At 33.2% G+C, this 16,255-nt stretch overlaps 1 protein-coding gene across 1 annotated transcript in view; it reads right to left on the bottom strand.

The window, feature by feature from the left end:
* Nucleotides 1–1,288: 1,288 nt before the first annotated feature.
* ZSWIM2 (zinc finger SWIM-type containing 2) overlaps nt 1,289–16,255 on the bottom strand; it is a 37,176-nt gene continuing 22,209 nt past the window's right edge. The window contains exons 6-9 of the mRNA XM_020977552.2: nt 8,999–9,083; nt 5,132–5,253; nt 4,128–4,281; nt 1,289–2,707 (exon numbers count right to left, since the gene is read on the bottom strand). Of these exons, the coding sequence (XP_020833211.1) occupies nt 1,886–2,707; nt 4,128–4,281; nt 5,132–5,253; nt 8,999–9,083 (1,183 nt within the window). The 3' untranslated portion in view covers nt 1,289–1,885. The remainder of the gene's footprint in view (nt 2,708–4,127; nt 4,282–5,131; nt 5,254–8,998; nt 9,084–16,255) is intronic.

Genomic DNA, 16,255 nt, shown 5'->3' with positions numbered 1-16,255 from the left:
ATTTACTTGTATCTGTATCTATGGGACCCCCAACACACCAAGAATGTAAGCTATTTGAGGGCAGAGTGTTTCATTTTGCCTTTGTATCCTTGGTGCCTAGCAGAGTGCTTGATACATAGTAATCTTAAATAAGTTTGTTGAGTTGACTAGAATCCAGAAGTTAGTGCTACTAGGAGCCTAAGACATGTTCTTAACTTGGGGTCTAAAATTATTTCTTTTAATATTTTGGTAACTATATTTCAATATAATTGGTTTTCTTTGTAATTTCTACGTATTTTATATATTTAAACAACATTATTGAGAAAAGGAGTCAGCTTTATTACCTTTATCAGACTGCCAAAGGGGTCCATGACACAAAAAAGGTTTCTAAGAACTCCTGGTCTAAGATCAATGTTTTAATTAATTAGAGGCTATGTTTAACCATTCAACTCACAAACATTTATAAAGTACTTACTATGTATCAAGCATTGTGCTGGGCAATGAGAAAACAAAGACAAAAAAATGAAAGCAGCTTACATTTTATATTTATATATATTATATACTTATGTATATCTATATGTGTACATATGTATGTGTTTATAACACACATATACACACACAATAAACAAGAGGTAACTGGGGACTCCAAGAAATTATAGCAGCTTGAAAAACTAGGGATTCTAAGAGGCAGAGGTGAGGAGTGAGTACAATCCAGGCATAGAGGATAGTTCATGCAAAGGCACAAAGACAGAATGTTACATATGAGGAATAATGAAAGACTAGTTTGGCTAGACTGTGAGTATGTGAGGTGGAGTAATGTGTAATAAATATGGAAAAGTGGTTGGAGCCAGATTATGAAGGACTTTAAATGACAATTGGAGAAGTCTATATTTGATCATATATCTATTCCATTAACACCTTAACACTAAACTGATTTTCTGAATCTCAAAAGTTGGAAGAGACATCACATTCCAACTAGTCCAAACTATATCTAGAGAATGAGAATCTCCAAAATAACCTTTTCTTTTCCCTATAGCAGAAGAGAAATTGTTTAATATCTTAGAAAATGAAAAGATGTGAAAACCTGACAAGTTATAGAAAAGTGAGAAACAGAGCCAGAATCTGACAGTGGTATCCCTTAAACAAAACATTTTAACTCTTCATTCTTGAGAGAGAAAAAAATTTAAAACATAATCTTTGATGTTGTTCATCTTAATGAATTCCACGGTCAAATCTGCCAAACTGATACAAAAAATAAAATAATGCAAACAATTGTAGATGTGATATAGACTGTGAAAATACAAAAAAGTAAGGCATGATGACTAGATTTTATTCTCATTTAGTATTTATAAATTTTATATAAATATAAAATACTTCAAGGAAAAATTAATAATAAAACCCCACATCCTAATTTCCCTGTAAGCTATATGCTACTATACATATTATATTTGTACTTATTATTATTAAAGATACAAGCAACAAATTACATTGCCAGGAAAAATTACTTGCATATCATATAACAATTTAAGATATCTGAAGTGACTCATTCCAAGAAAGCTTATTTCTTTTATTTAAGTAAAACCAACACATGTATTTATTGAAATGATCATAAGCTCTGGTAATTATTAATATTTTATTATGATCTAAAAATCATTTTTCTTAAAGTTTTCTCATCAGAACATTCAAATCTGTGTCTTTATTAGAGACTAGGTTGTTTAAATTTTCTGTGCTAGAATAAATGGTGTGATATGCTATTCACAGATAACTAGATATGTGTATTACATAAAGGAATAATACATATATATGTATGTATCTGCGTACATAGACCAAGAATAGTACTTATAATTAGTCAGTAAAAAATGTGCTATTTTTTGCAAATACATTTTAATCCTAGAAAATACTCAAATTAACTTTTGCAGAGAGGAACTCCTTCCATTATTAAAGACAACTCTTGAGCTTCAGTATTTAAAGCATTTGATATAGGCCTTCTTGATAGGAGACCATGGTTTCGTCTGATTTTTCCTAAAATATTATTCTCCCTTTTGGATGAGCTAGGGTTAGTTGTATCCCAGTTCACCATATGATGAAAAACCTCTGGCAAGGTAACATCTGAACTTTCATTGTCAATTCTTATTTTAGTGGCAAGAATCTTCTTCAGTGTAAGATTGTCCATGTACTGAGACACTCTGTTCCCCTTTGGCTTTTGTTCAGGGTGATATGACTTTCTGTTGACAAATGGGCTTCCAGGTTTAGCATAAATTCCAGTCTTGGTAATGGAAGGAAGAAAAACTTGAGATGACATTTTCCCTGCAGTGCTAAGGGATGAATCCTGAAGATAGCTAGGGAAATGGTGATTTATTTTATAATCAAAGATTAATTTACCTGAATCTGGATCACTTGATTGCAAAGGGTATAGACCATCCCCCATTAATTTATCATTCAAATTTGTTGAATCTTGATGATTATTGAGTCTTTCGAAATTATCTTTAGATCTTTCAGGTAAGTGGTCAAATTTGCCTTCTTTAAAGAGCAATCCAGTGCCTGGTATAAAAAGTTCTGGATATACCTGCTTTGACAGATGAGTGGCAGCTGTATGTGGTATTTGCTTTTGTATATGTCCATTAATCAGTGAATTTTTCCAGATTAAAGGGTTATAGACAATTTGGCCATCAATAGGGCATGAATTACATATATTTAGTAACCAATCATCAATACATTTCCTATGAAACTTTAAAAAAATATATGTTAGAATTGTATCATCTTTATTATAATAATCAGTAATACAATATATAAAGTCTCATCAAAACATGAAAAATACAACTATTAAGCAAGGACTAAAGATATATTTCATTTTTCAAGGAGGTATGTTTTAAATTTTTTATAAAGCCAGGCCCCCTTAAATACAACTGAGCTATCATTTTATGTACTGATTAAATTTTGAGTCATCTGATAAACACTGCTTTTGCAGGTCATATTAAAGATTCAAGATTAATTTTCTTGAATGGATAATTTCATTTAAATCTATCTAAATATTTATTTTCTAGTGAAGAAATTAATAAAACAGTTGAAAATTAATTATTGCTAAAAGTTTTAGACTCTGGCTTTAGTTCACATGGAACAATAATTATCACACATTTATATAATATAAAATGTATACATATATGTTTGTATATATCTATGTATATACATGTATAACATACACATATGTTTGTATGTGCGCACATAAATATATGTGCATGTGTGTATATAAATGTGTATGTATGCATGCACATATATATATACATACATATATACATATACATATCTATCTACCTATCTATCTATCTATCTATCTATCTATCTATCTATCTATCTATCTACACATACTCATATATTTTTTGGGGAGGAGTAAGACTGAATCTACCTCACTGGCTGGAAGTACAGTGGCCACTCACAGACCTGACCCCACGGATGATAGTAATAGAAGCTTTGGCCCGCTCCATTTCCAACTTGGGCCTGACCTGTCCCTCTTTAGGCAGCCCAGTGGTTCTCTGCTCCTGTGGACTTGCCACACTGATACTGGACTTAGTACAAACATGCAATTGACCATAATGCAGCTCAAAATTCTCAAACTTGTAACCCACTAGCCTCAGTCTCCCCAGTAGCAATGTTTGTAGGCATGTATCATCACTGAGGGCGGAGGATATCTTTCATTCAAAAATTCTAATAATTTGATAAGACAAAATATAGGTATTAACACCCCTCTTTAAATGGATGCAGCATGTCAATAAAGGAAGACCAAAACCTTGAACTTTAATTTCATTTTACTGGAGAAAAAGATTAATCATAATTAAGAATCCTTTCTTAGGATGTGGGACACTCTTCTAAGTTCTAAGGTCCTCTCAGTTCTAAGATTCTACGATATTACAATTCTGCTTTATCTCAACCAAACTTCTGCAAAGTTTAATAAAGGGATTGAACTTCTCATCTTTGGTCTACTTATTCACTCTGTATGCTTTCTAGCATAGCACCAATAAGTGAATAACAGATTATGAAATCACTCATGTATTTATTTACCTATGTGTGAAGCCATGAAATATAGTTAAAAGTTGAAATGAAGGAACAAGGCTGACCAAAATGACATGGACAGACTACTATTATTACTTTACCTTGTGATTACATGATAATAGTCTTGTATGCTGACCAAGACAAAATGCCTTCAAACAAAGTCGACACTGGTTCCCTGGAGCAAGCAGCTTACTGTTCTTTGTAATTAATATGAGAGGAAGTGATGTTACTACATGCTTTGGTGTGCAAATGATACTGAAATAAGAAGAAACGTGGAAGTATAAATACTGATTTATGGATACATGTAATAAAATACTTATACTATTGCTATAAGGTTGTGCTTCATAACTAAAGACAATGCTAATTATTACCCTGAAGGCAATAAAGTTATATGAAATATAAAGTTTGAAAAAATCTACTCATTTCTTATCCTTAACAATATAGTTTTAATACCACTTGGTAAGATGGAAAACACAGGTTTGATTCACAGAATTCCATTATACTCCAATTAAACAAACACTTGTTAAATACTATGTATATGTGCAACTTTCCTTTTTCAGAATTGTGTTTAGATTTATATTAGTCCCCCAAGAAATTTCTGGGGTGGTTCTTAATAGTTTATTATTACTCCCAGCTTATCATCCATAGGGTGATTAACTTTTTAGCCACAGTCATGATCAAAGAAGCACACTAAGTCATAGAAGGAATGCAATCTATATCAGTGGAAGAACAGCCAACACTGATGAAATTACAGATCACTGAAGTATGAGTATAAAGGGGAATAAAAATAAAGAGGAAGTATATCTATCTCACAGAAACATAGGTTTATGGAATAAAGTTTCCTTTCTTCCTCAACAAGAGAGGAAGAACTTAACAGATGAGTTTTTCATTGAATTCATTATTTTTTAAACCTCATTAACCTTTATGTCTGTGCAGGGAAATTCAAAAATAGGGATCCTCAAAGGAAAGTACTCTTTTTGCCTCCTGGAAAGGCCAATCTTGAAAACATTATTGAAATAATTCAAATTGGGAAGAAATTACCTGAGAGAACTTATAACTAATAGAGAACTTTCTGGATTAAATTTACTTAAAATGTCATTCTTACCTTTTTTCAAGATGTGTCATTTCTTCTTCAGTCTGATTTGTAAGTTCTGTATTTTTAAAGATTCTCCCTGAAGGACATAACCCTGGATTTTTTTCTAGTGATTTCCACCTTTGATTTCTCTTCTGTGTTGGTTAAAAAAGAAGTGATTATCTTGTAATTCAAAGACATTTTCTATATAAATTTTATGGTTAAAAATTAGTGACATGCAAATAAATTACAAAAAATTTAAATATTTATTAAAGTTTTTTCTTTCCTACCCCTATACATTATTTTATATTACAATTTACAATGTTTCATACTGCAACATAAAGTTGTAGTACTACAGCATATTTTAAGGTAAACTACTAAAAACAAGGAAGTAATTTTCATAAAAACTATTTTAGTTATATCAATGTTTTATTTTCTTTTATCTAAAAATAAAAAGCAGTTATTATTGTTCATCACTATTTGATATTTGATAATGTTTTCTAAGTAGCAGGAAAGCACCGTTTATAAATTTCTAATCTAATAGAATTCTTCTTTTCTTAGCCTAGCATGGAGGCATGATATAGTAGAGATGGGGGATGTCAGTTATTTAGACATTATCTGGAATTTTCTTTCTGCCAAAAGCAGAGAAACTAATTGGGTTGTCTTACTGGTAACTTCATCTTCGAAGAATGGTAGAAGGAATGTTAGGAACAATTAATGTGGGCCTGATTCTCACCAACAAGGAGGAACTGGTTGCTGAGATAAAAATAATAGGAAACTTGAGTGGAAGTAAACATTCCATTTGGGAAGTTGTATTAGAAATGGAAAGGAAAGGTAGAGTAGTTAGACATACATCTGGGTTTTCAGAAAAACAACAGATTTTAAAGCATTCAGGGGAAGAATAAATAGGTTCCCATACCCCTAAAATTCTAGAGAGTATGGCAGCCAGAAAGGATAAGAAGCTCTTAAAAAAATCTGAAAACATGGAAAAATGATTCTAATGAGGAAATGGGGGTATCATGTAGAAAAACTGATGTGGACAGATGTAGAATTCATTAACTACTTCAGATTTCAAATGTCATTTAGTAGAAGATAAAAGCAAAGGTAGGGAACTGAGGATGAATACAAAAGCATGAAATGATCCCATAAGAATAAGGTCCAGAGTGGTGAAGTTTGAATAAACTAACACTGGTGAGGAATGCTACAATCAACAAAAAAATGTTATTTAATGCTATGCTGGAGAGAAGAGAAAAGATCAAAGAAGGAATAAGGCTACTGTTTAGAATTGCTATTATGATAATGCATGGCAGGAGAAAAGGCAGAACTATTTCCCTTTCCTTTTGCTTCTGTTTTCTCTGAAAATTAGAATTTTCAGATTGGAAATAACAGTCAAAAATAGCTAAACAGGGGTTGAAACCCAACAAAAGGTAGGTGAAATGAAAAGTAAGAGAGCACCTACCTGTCCTTTGGGAGTTGAGATGAAGATGCTTAGATGAATGCTTTCTGACTTAAAGAATTGGTAGATGTGATTGCTAAGTCAGTAACCTTTTCAAGATCTTGAAAAAGGAATATTGGAAAAGAAAAAATGTCTTGATTTGAAAATAAAAATTAGAGGCTTCCAGGGAGCTTGATTTTGATAGGTCAGTGAGCTTTGTTTTGATTTCTAGTAAAATCCTAGAAAATATTATTAAATGGCTCTTTGGTGAACATCTAGACAGTGAAGATCACCAAGAGTTAGAGTGATTTCACAAAGAATGTCATGCCAAACTAACTTAATTAACTTTTTTTTGACAACATAGGTAGATTAGAGGAATATTACATATTTTGTATTTTAGGAAAAATTTAACAAAATCTTCCTTCTATTCCATGCATGAATGACAAAAAAATATATAGTCTAGATCAGTGGTATCAAATTCAGATAGAAACAGGGGCCCTTAAACTAACCATACCTAAGGATTTCTGCAGGCTGTTGCCTATTGACTTAGAAAACCACACTATTATTTATTTCTTTTTTATTATTATCAATACATGAACATGCTAAAATCAGATAAGAACTATGTTTTAATGTAGTTCAAATCACCCTAGAGAATGTTGTGGGATGTGTGTTTGACACTTCTGGTCCAAACAATAATAGTTATGTATATTCATACTGTTTGAATGGTTGAACACAAAGGATTATTATTAATTCAACCTTAGAATGAAATCAAGTGGAGTAGTACCCCCAGAGATTTCTTTGACTCTGTGTTAACATTTGTATCAATGATTTGGATAAAGGCATATTTCATACACTCATAAAATGTGGGAGGGGCAACAGTATAAAATGTTATCTAGAATAAATATAATAAGATGAAATAGGGACAAATATAAAGAATCATTTAGAGAGGGCAGCTAGGTAACACAGTGGATAGAAAACCGGCCCTGGAATCAAGAGGACCTGAGCTCAAATCCTGCCTCAAATCAAACACCTGACACTAGCTGTGTGACCCTGGGCAAGTCACTTAACCCCAACTGCCTTAAAAAAAAAAGAATCATTTAGGTTAAAAAATCAACTTTATAAACATGTCATGCCTGTCACACACTTAATAAGCACCTATTTTCTTGACAAGATAAGGGGTGCATATTTAGAAAACAGCTAATATGAATAAACGATCTGGAGGCTTTAGTGAGCCTGAAACTCAGTATCAGTAACTAGCATGATAACCAGAAAAGTTAATGCATGCATAGGCTGTATTAAGAGAGATGTATTGTTCAGGACTAAGGAGGTTAACAGTCCTGCTGTACTTTGACTTGCTTGGGCCACATTTAAATTATAGTGTCCAGTTTGGGACATATTTTAAGAATGATATTGCCAAGTTGGAGAACATCCAGGTAAGAGATATAAAGATGGTGAAAGATTATGCCATTGAAGGATCATTAGAAAGAAGTAGGTATATTCATCCTGGAAAAGAGAAGATTTTTTAAAAGGGACATGTTAGCTATGATCCAATATTTAAAGGATATCATATGGAAGGTCAATTAGACTTGTTGTGTTTGGACCCAGAAGGCAAAATAAGGTGAAATGAGCAAAACTGCAGAGACAGGGGCACCTAGGTGGTGTAGTAGACAAAGCACCAGCCTTGGAGTCAGGAGGACCTGAGTTCAAAACCAGCCTCAGACACTTGACACTTACTAGCTGTGTGACCTTGGGCAAGTCACTAAACCCCAACTGCCTCACCAAAAAGAAAAAAAAAAGTTGCAGAGACAGCTTTACTTAAGGGAATACTTCCTAACAACTGTAGGTATCCAAAAGTGATTCTATGGTTAAGGTTCAACATTGCTACTAATAGTAAGAAATTATTCATTATAATGTTTGTTAGCTGAAAGTTTTAGCAGGATAAATTATGTGTGATGTTAACCATTTCTGAATTTAGGCTGAAGTAAAGCCATAAAACATTTATCTATATTATCTATACATTTAGAAGTGACTTATACAGTAGCAATTACTATTTGGTAGATATCAATAAGATGATGACTACGCCCAAAATAAAAAGTATTGAGTCTAAATGAGTTGTCCATTATCATTAAGTCAACTTTTCTCAATATTATCATTTTTTACCACATATCTGGACCATTCGTTCTTGACCAGTGTCATTTATTCTATTTTGATCTATAATCACATCTCTATTCTGCCTTTTCCATTACTACTGGCCATTCCTCGGTTAGCCCTTACACCTTACACCAAAGCTCCTTTTTCCTTTTTTTTTTTCAACTTCTCTGCCCTTTCTCCATCTCTTTTGATTATATTAGGCTTTAATAAAAATGCATTGCAGTTTATCATTACAATTGAAATGTATTTTTTGATTGCCTATAGAGATTGCCTATACTAGAGAACATAATAAATGTTTGAGATGAATACTATACCTGTCGAAAAGTAAAAATATGTGGAGGATGGCAACAACTAACAAAACATTCGTGGCATAGGTGATATTCAGTACATTCAGTGCACCTAAAATACCAAAACAAAGAAAATGCTAGATCCAGATGTTTTGGAATATGATCAAGTGTTTGATAGCTTTCCTAGCAAGCTCTTTCTTCACTTTTCAGAATCCTAGACATTCTTCAAGGCCTGGTTGAAGCCATGCCTCTGCCATGAAGCTTTCTAGAACTATTTTTGCCCTTATCACAATTCCTATAGTAGTAGATTATCATTTTGGCATTTAGAATTCCTTTCCATTTAACTTGTTTACTAATTGTTTCATCCATGTTATTCATGTCAGGAACATCTAGATTATATTTTCTGAGGGCAAATACCCTGTTTTACTTGGCACAGGGATGAGTAAGTGGTAAATGCTCAACAAACACTTGTTGATTAAATAAGGGAACATAGTTTAGTACGTAATCATGCTATAGGTCCCTCTGAAATGATCCATTTTACAGATTACAGGTAAATTTTACAGGATGTTTAAAAAACTTCAATTGATTTCTGATTTTATTCAAAGCTGTTGAAACAACACTCTGAAGAGTAAAGAAATATATTCAGTCGTTAGTATGAAAGGTTCAGATGAGAATTTATCTTTTTTGGTGGAAATACAATTTTCAGCTTCCATCAAAATTCTCTTACAATGCCTCATCATGGCAAAAAGGTTATTTGGGTTCATGACAGCAAGGTACAAGCTCTACCCAACCAGAATGGGCCCCCAAATAGACTGTTTCTGCTGTTGTGCAAGGACCAGCTTAGCTAAATATAATCATTGGCCTAGAAGTGATGAAATTTTTGACTATGGTGTTCCAGGAAGCACATACAAATATAACACGGTCTCCCATTCTTGTGTAGATTCACCCTGTTTTCACAGTGGCCTGGTGGAAAAGAGGGGCAAAGAGTACTAAGAATCACATAGTTTTTAATTATGTAATGACATTAACTATTGGTACTCTGAGTTGGTTTAATTTTTTTTTTTGTCTAAGACTAATGATGTGAGGTACTATAGGAGAACTGAATCATATCCATGTTCACATTCTTAGTCATAGAAAGAACTAGATCTGTGATTTCATTGGTATAGGGACTCCTGGGTGAGGATATGTCTATCAATGTAGGTGAGCACTTTTTCTTTTTTTTTCTTTCTTTTTTTTTTTTTGCAGCTTAGAGTCTTAGAGTGTTGCCTAGAATACTGAAATACTAAATGATATGTTTCAGGTCACATACCTAGTATGTGTCAGAGGTGGGACTTGAACAGAAATCTTCCTTGTTTTCAGCCCAGCTCTCTACAGCCACACTTTTATACATAATGAAATCAGAATGCAAGTACAGAATACAACAGTAGCTTAATAGAAGGATGGCTCAAAGTTTCTTCTAGGGTCAAAAAAAGGAGTTGGCAGAATTGGTTTCATCATGTTCCGAAGGTAACAAATAACACTATGTCATGGGAAAACTTCTCATTTGACTTAGCACTCTTAATGATGAACACAAGCAGACAAATACAAAGACAATGACAATTCATGTTCCAGTAATTATTAAGGATTAAGAAATAGAGAAAACTGTATGAAGAGCTGAATAAACTCCAGATTAAGTCAAAATATACCTTAATATTTAATATTTTCAGTGCAAAGATGGGAACAGGTGAGTATAGTGAAGATATGTTAGAAAGTAGCAGCTAGGAAGTGCAGTTAATAGAAGTAGAGCTGGAATCAAGAAGGACCAAGTTCAAATCTTGCCTCAGACAATTACTACTTGTATGGGCAAGTCACTTAAATGCTGTTTGCCTCAGTTTCCTCATCTGTAAAATGGGGATAATAATACAACCTACCTTCCAGGGTTGTTGTGAGAATAAAATAACATTTGAAAAGTGCTTTGTAAACCTGAAAATGTTATATGAATGTTAATTTATTATTATTACTATTATTATTATTAAAAATTCTGGGCTCAGAACCAAGAGCTCAAAGGCTTTTGAATTATTACCTAGAATTTTATCTGTCTATAATACTCTATAATAAGTATTTTCTTTAAAAAGTGATATGGAAGGCATCTGACCTGGTAAGCACTGAACAAATCATATACAAAAAAAAAAGTGAAAGTCACTACAAATAGATAGTGAATTGGGTCTAGAACTAAATAGGAGATCATGCTGGGTAACATTTAGGAAACTAAATAGATATTTCAAAGAATTCAAACTGCTTACTGCTTAAAAGCTCATCTTTTTAAAACTATTATTCTTTGGTTGACAGTATACGGCTCCCGACTCATGGAACACCATGATATCTGAAAAATCAAAATCAAAGGTGTCACAAAGAGAAATGGTAAGATATATGATGGGTGTAGTTATGCTATAGCATATTGCCTATGATGGGTTGTGTCAAAGAAGTAAGAGATCATCAGTGATATACATGAACAGAAAAGAAGGTGGGTCAGTCTTGTAAAGAGAGTAAAGGATAACAGATACGCAGCCTGAGTATTGCTCTAGTACTCCCTAAATAATAAAAGAATCAGAAAAGTCTCCATTTTGGGTGAATCTTCTATGGAAGACTTACAAGAAGACACAGGCAAAATGGAAATGATTGTGATTTGTGCTGGTGGAGGGACTATGCCCACCAATAAGCTCATGAATCCATCTAAATAGATTTCCCTTAAAGACAATACAGGATAGGGCTATCACCTGTGATTTCATTTGTATAGGGAATTCGTGTAGGAGAAAAGTCCCTCTATCAATGGATATCAACATCCTTTCTATAACAAAGTCTTACAGAGTTTTCTAAAACACTGAAAGGCTGAGTCCAGGGTCACAAGTCCATTTGTGCTAGCAATGGAATTCAAATTCTGGTCTTCCTATCTCTGAGGACAATTCTTTCTTCATGAACTAGGCCACACTGCATCAAAAAGGCAATATTTCTTTTTTTTAAAAAATGTTATTTTATTTATTTAGGCTAGGCAATGGGGTTAAGTGACTTGCCCAGGGTCACACAGCTAGCAAGTGTTATGTGTCTGAGACTGGATTTGAACTCAGGTACTCCTGAATCCAGGGCCGGTGCTCTATCCACTGTGCCACCTAGCTGCCCCCAAAAGGCAATATTTCTTATTGAATATATTCACCAATAGATAGATAAATGACATTTACTATTACTGTTTTTGCTTTTTCTTGCTTACTGTTTACACTCGCTCTTATTTATTAGTCACATTAAAGAAGGGCATCGATGGAGAAACGCAATCTTTAATCTACAATTTATGTGTATTTGGCTTTCAACCATTTAAGGTATTACATATAAAACATATTTTAATATTCTCAAAATTCACTTTATACTGATAATAATATTCTTCTTTGGCCACTTCACGTAAGAGGAGTTCTAAAACAATCTCACTGCTCGATTCTATACTGCAACACATTGGAAATGAATAGTTTATATTTCAGACTAACGTAAACAATGATAAATCAAAGCCTTTGTACCTTTAACCTTCCTGGGGCATGTTTCAATGACTGTTCAATAAAGCTAATGATTATTTAGATTCCTCACTAATTAATGATCAGTAGGCTTAAGATGAAGACTTCCTATAATACAGATAATTGAAAATAATAAAACAACAGTAAAATTGTTGACATCTATAAAGCGCTTTAAGGTTTGCAAAGCCTGTACAGAACTTTATCTCATTTAAACCTCACAACAACTGAGGTAAGAGCTACAGGGATTTTAAATCCTCATTTTGCCACTAGTAAGTATTGGGACCAGGATACAAACTCAGGTCTCCTGATTCCAAATCTAGCTGTCTCTTTCTACTACACCAGGCTGCCTCTCATGAACATTATTATCATCCTCTATTATCAGAGTATAATATGTTCTATAATTGATCATTATTTTATCTTCTAATCAGGTACATTCTGATAGTAATAGCTATACAACAACACTGTGAAATCACCAGTGTGAATTTTACTGTTCATGCTTTACATGTGAAAATTTGAGAGTCAATATAGTTGAATGACTAACTACATTTATAGAACACTAAGTGTTGGATTTGTCACAGCCAAATGTTATTTTAGCTTTCTACCTCACTCATATACTTCTCTATCATGGCTCTTTATAAATGGTTATGAATTCTAGTCTATATAAATAGATAAATATAAATCAATCTATGTATTGATGGAAAGACTACCTATCTATCTATCTATCTATCTATCTATCTATCTATCTATCTATCTATCTATCCTTCAAGAGATATAACCAAGGTCACATAAATCTTGGGTCATCTTCCACTAGCACGGGTCAAAGCTACTATGCTTCCTTCTTAATCTCTGTAATTCTCTTCCAAGTCTTTCTATAAACCCTCCATAGGGGATCCATTCAAAATACATTTCTGATTCTTTCTATATCTTGAAAGTTTTAGTGTAGCATTCATTTGTAGCAAGAATGTCAATATGGATGAAGTATACTTCTTCTACTAATATGTCAACTCACTGGCAACTGGTTTACATGCTGAGAATACTAACAATTAAATCAGTGTTAACTAACAGTATAAGAATTATTTAATTCTTAGTACCTTCTGCCCCTGTTTCCAAGGTTAAATCATTGTCACTACAGGTCTGATGGTCGTTTTGTATTTTGATATTTTAGGTCACCATGGAAAAAAAAATCACCTCTGTGTATGGTATGCTAAATTTTATGTAACATTTGATCTATTCCTCTTCTACCTAAGGCAATGGTTTACATATCTTCATTATATCCTGCCTCCTTTAATTATATTTCTCTGGTTTTCATAGGCTTCATTAAATTCACCTGTACCTCTTTATTGCTTCTCAACTGATTAATCAACAAGTATTTATTAAATACCTACTGTGTTAACAGAGGTTATACTAGGTACTGGGTATACAAATATAAAACGCAGCAGTTCCAGTACTTAAAGAGTTTACATTTTATCAAGTGAAACAATATGTACATATCTAAGTAGATGCAAAATATATACAAAGTAAATACAAAATATTTGTTGTTGTTTCTGAGGGGGAAAGAAACAGTCAGAGAGGGGAAAATCACGTGCTGAGCTTTGAAAATACCTAGAGCTTCTCAGAAGTTGAAGAGTTAATGAATGCATTTCAGACATGGAGATAGTCCATGCAAAGATATGGAGATTGGATTATGATTGAGCAGCATGTCTGGTAGTTTTCCTATGAAGTTCTTCCCTCACTCCTCTTGAATCTCCTACCCTTTCTTAAAGGCCTGGTTTAAGCCTACTGTCTCCAAGAAGTCTTCTATGACTATTTTTACCGTAGTAATCTTCCTTCCTATAGTATTAAATTATGTAATGTGTGAAGAACAAGGTGGCCAGTTTAGCTGCAAAGTCTGGAGTCAGACTGTGAAGGGCTTTAAATGCAAAAGAGAAGCATTTGTATTCAATCTTAAAGGCAACAGGAAGCTACTGAGCTTCTTGAGCAGAGAACTGAAATCGTCAGACCTGTGTTCTAGGACTATCAATTTGGCATCTATAAGGAGTATGAAGTGGAGGAGAATTAGAAGAGAGGGAAACTAATTAGAAGGCTATTGTAATAGTCCCAATTACAAGTAATAAAGGCCTGAATTAGAGTGATGGCCCAGTGGTGGAGAAAAAGGAGGGATTTGAGAGATGTTGTGGAGACAAAATCAATGACTTGAAAATTAATTGGGGTCTGGGTGAAGAATCTAGGATAATTCTGATATTGTGAAACTGGGTGAGTTGTATTTGTGGTAATCTCAACAGAAATTGGAAGCCAAGAAAGGCAGGTTTAGGGGAAGGGATGAATTCTGTTTTTGACAAGTTGAGTTTGAAGAACTTATGGGACATCTAGTGGGAAATGTCTCTAAGACAAGTGATGATATGAAAATGAGGATTAGGAAAGAGCTGGATTTATAGATTTGAGAGTTACCTGTATAAAGACAATAACTCAACCCTTGGGAAAGTCACAGAATATTAGAACTCAAAATCAAATTATGTAGTCCTACATGATAGGTCATAGAATGGGAAAGGCTCTTAGAGATAATCTTATAGTTCAAATGAGGAGACAGGTCCAAGGGGTGAAAGTGACATAGCTGACAAGTGACAGAGTTACAACTTGAACCCAAAGCTTCTGACTCCATGTCCAGAAGTCTTTCTACTATAGCATCCTTCCTCCTAGGCCTACTCTTTGTCATTGGTAGCTCCCATACTCTAACTCTATCCAGGACACAAAGTATAACCTAGCAGTTATTCATTTAATCAACAATCATTTAATAGCAACTGTATATAGATCACCAACCTAAAAACTAAGGGGGGTGGAAAAGACACAAATATACTCTAAAAATAGATGTTTCTTAGGAAGCCCTGAGGATTAACGAATGTTTCTTAGGAAGCCCTGAGGATTAACAAGCACATAATTCTTATATTGTATATGTAACACATACACACACACACACACACACATACAATATGATGTATTTTCTTGCTATCCTAATATCTTTTATTACTTACCATATGAAATTGAAAACTGATCAAGAAGAATAATTTATTTCAAATATGTAAAAACAAAATTAGCGAGACTTCTAATGGCTTCAAGAATTAAATTCTGACTTATTTGGAAAAGAAAAGGTGATAGCATACTTAAGATTCAGTAGACTATGTAAACTACAAAAATGATGTTTTAAGTATAGTTTTAGTTTCTGAAATCACCAAAATAAATTTCTAAAATTTCTCACACTATACCTGTATTAAAAACATTAACTTATGATAAGCACAATATATCCTTGATAATTTTTATAAAGTCTCCATTGTTACTGGAGAAAGAAAAAAAAGCATTATGATCACTTGGTTATTTTTTTCTTCCAACTTGAACATTAAGGACACCACAAAACTTCCTAAGGAATAAAACTATGAAAATAAAACACTGATAAACTGGGATATGAGATATTCTAGTGAACTAAAAATTCTAATTAACTAAGAATTACCAGAATACTTTTGTTTCAAAATTAATGAAAATCTTTATTGGCTCATTTCCCAAATGAGTATAAGTTAAATGTATTTATAATTGATGAGTTTACAGTGTTCTTCAGTCTATTAATCTGAATATCAGTTAGGATTGTAGCATACTTTAACAATTAAAAAATATGTATTAATCAACTATTGTATGCTAGATATTGTACTAGGGAAGGAGGGCACAAAGATGAAAATTTCAACCCCTACCCTCCAGCAGC

This window comes from Phascolarctos cinereus, unplaced genomic scaffold (assembly GCF_003287225.1).
Source record: "Phascolarctos cinereus isolate Bilbo 61053 unplaced genomic scaffold, phaCin_HiC Scaffold_726;HRSCAF=1367, whole genome shotgun sequence".
Taxonomy (NCBI): domain Eukaryota; kingdom Metazoa; phylum Chordata; class Mammalia; order Diprotodontia; family Phascolarctidae; genus Phascolarctos; species Phascolarctos cinereus.
Note: the sequence above shows the minus strand (reverse complement) of the source record. Positions and strands in the feature narration are given on the sequence as shown.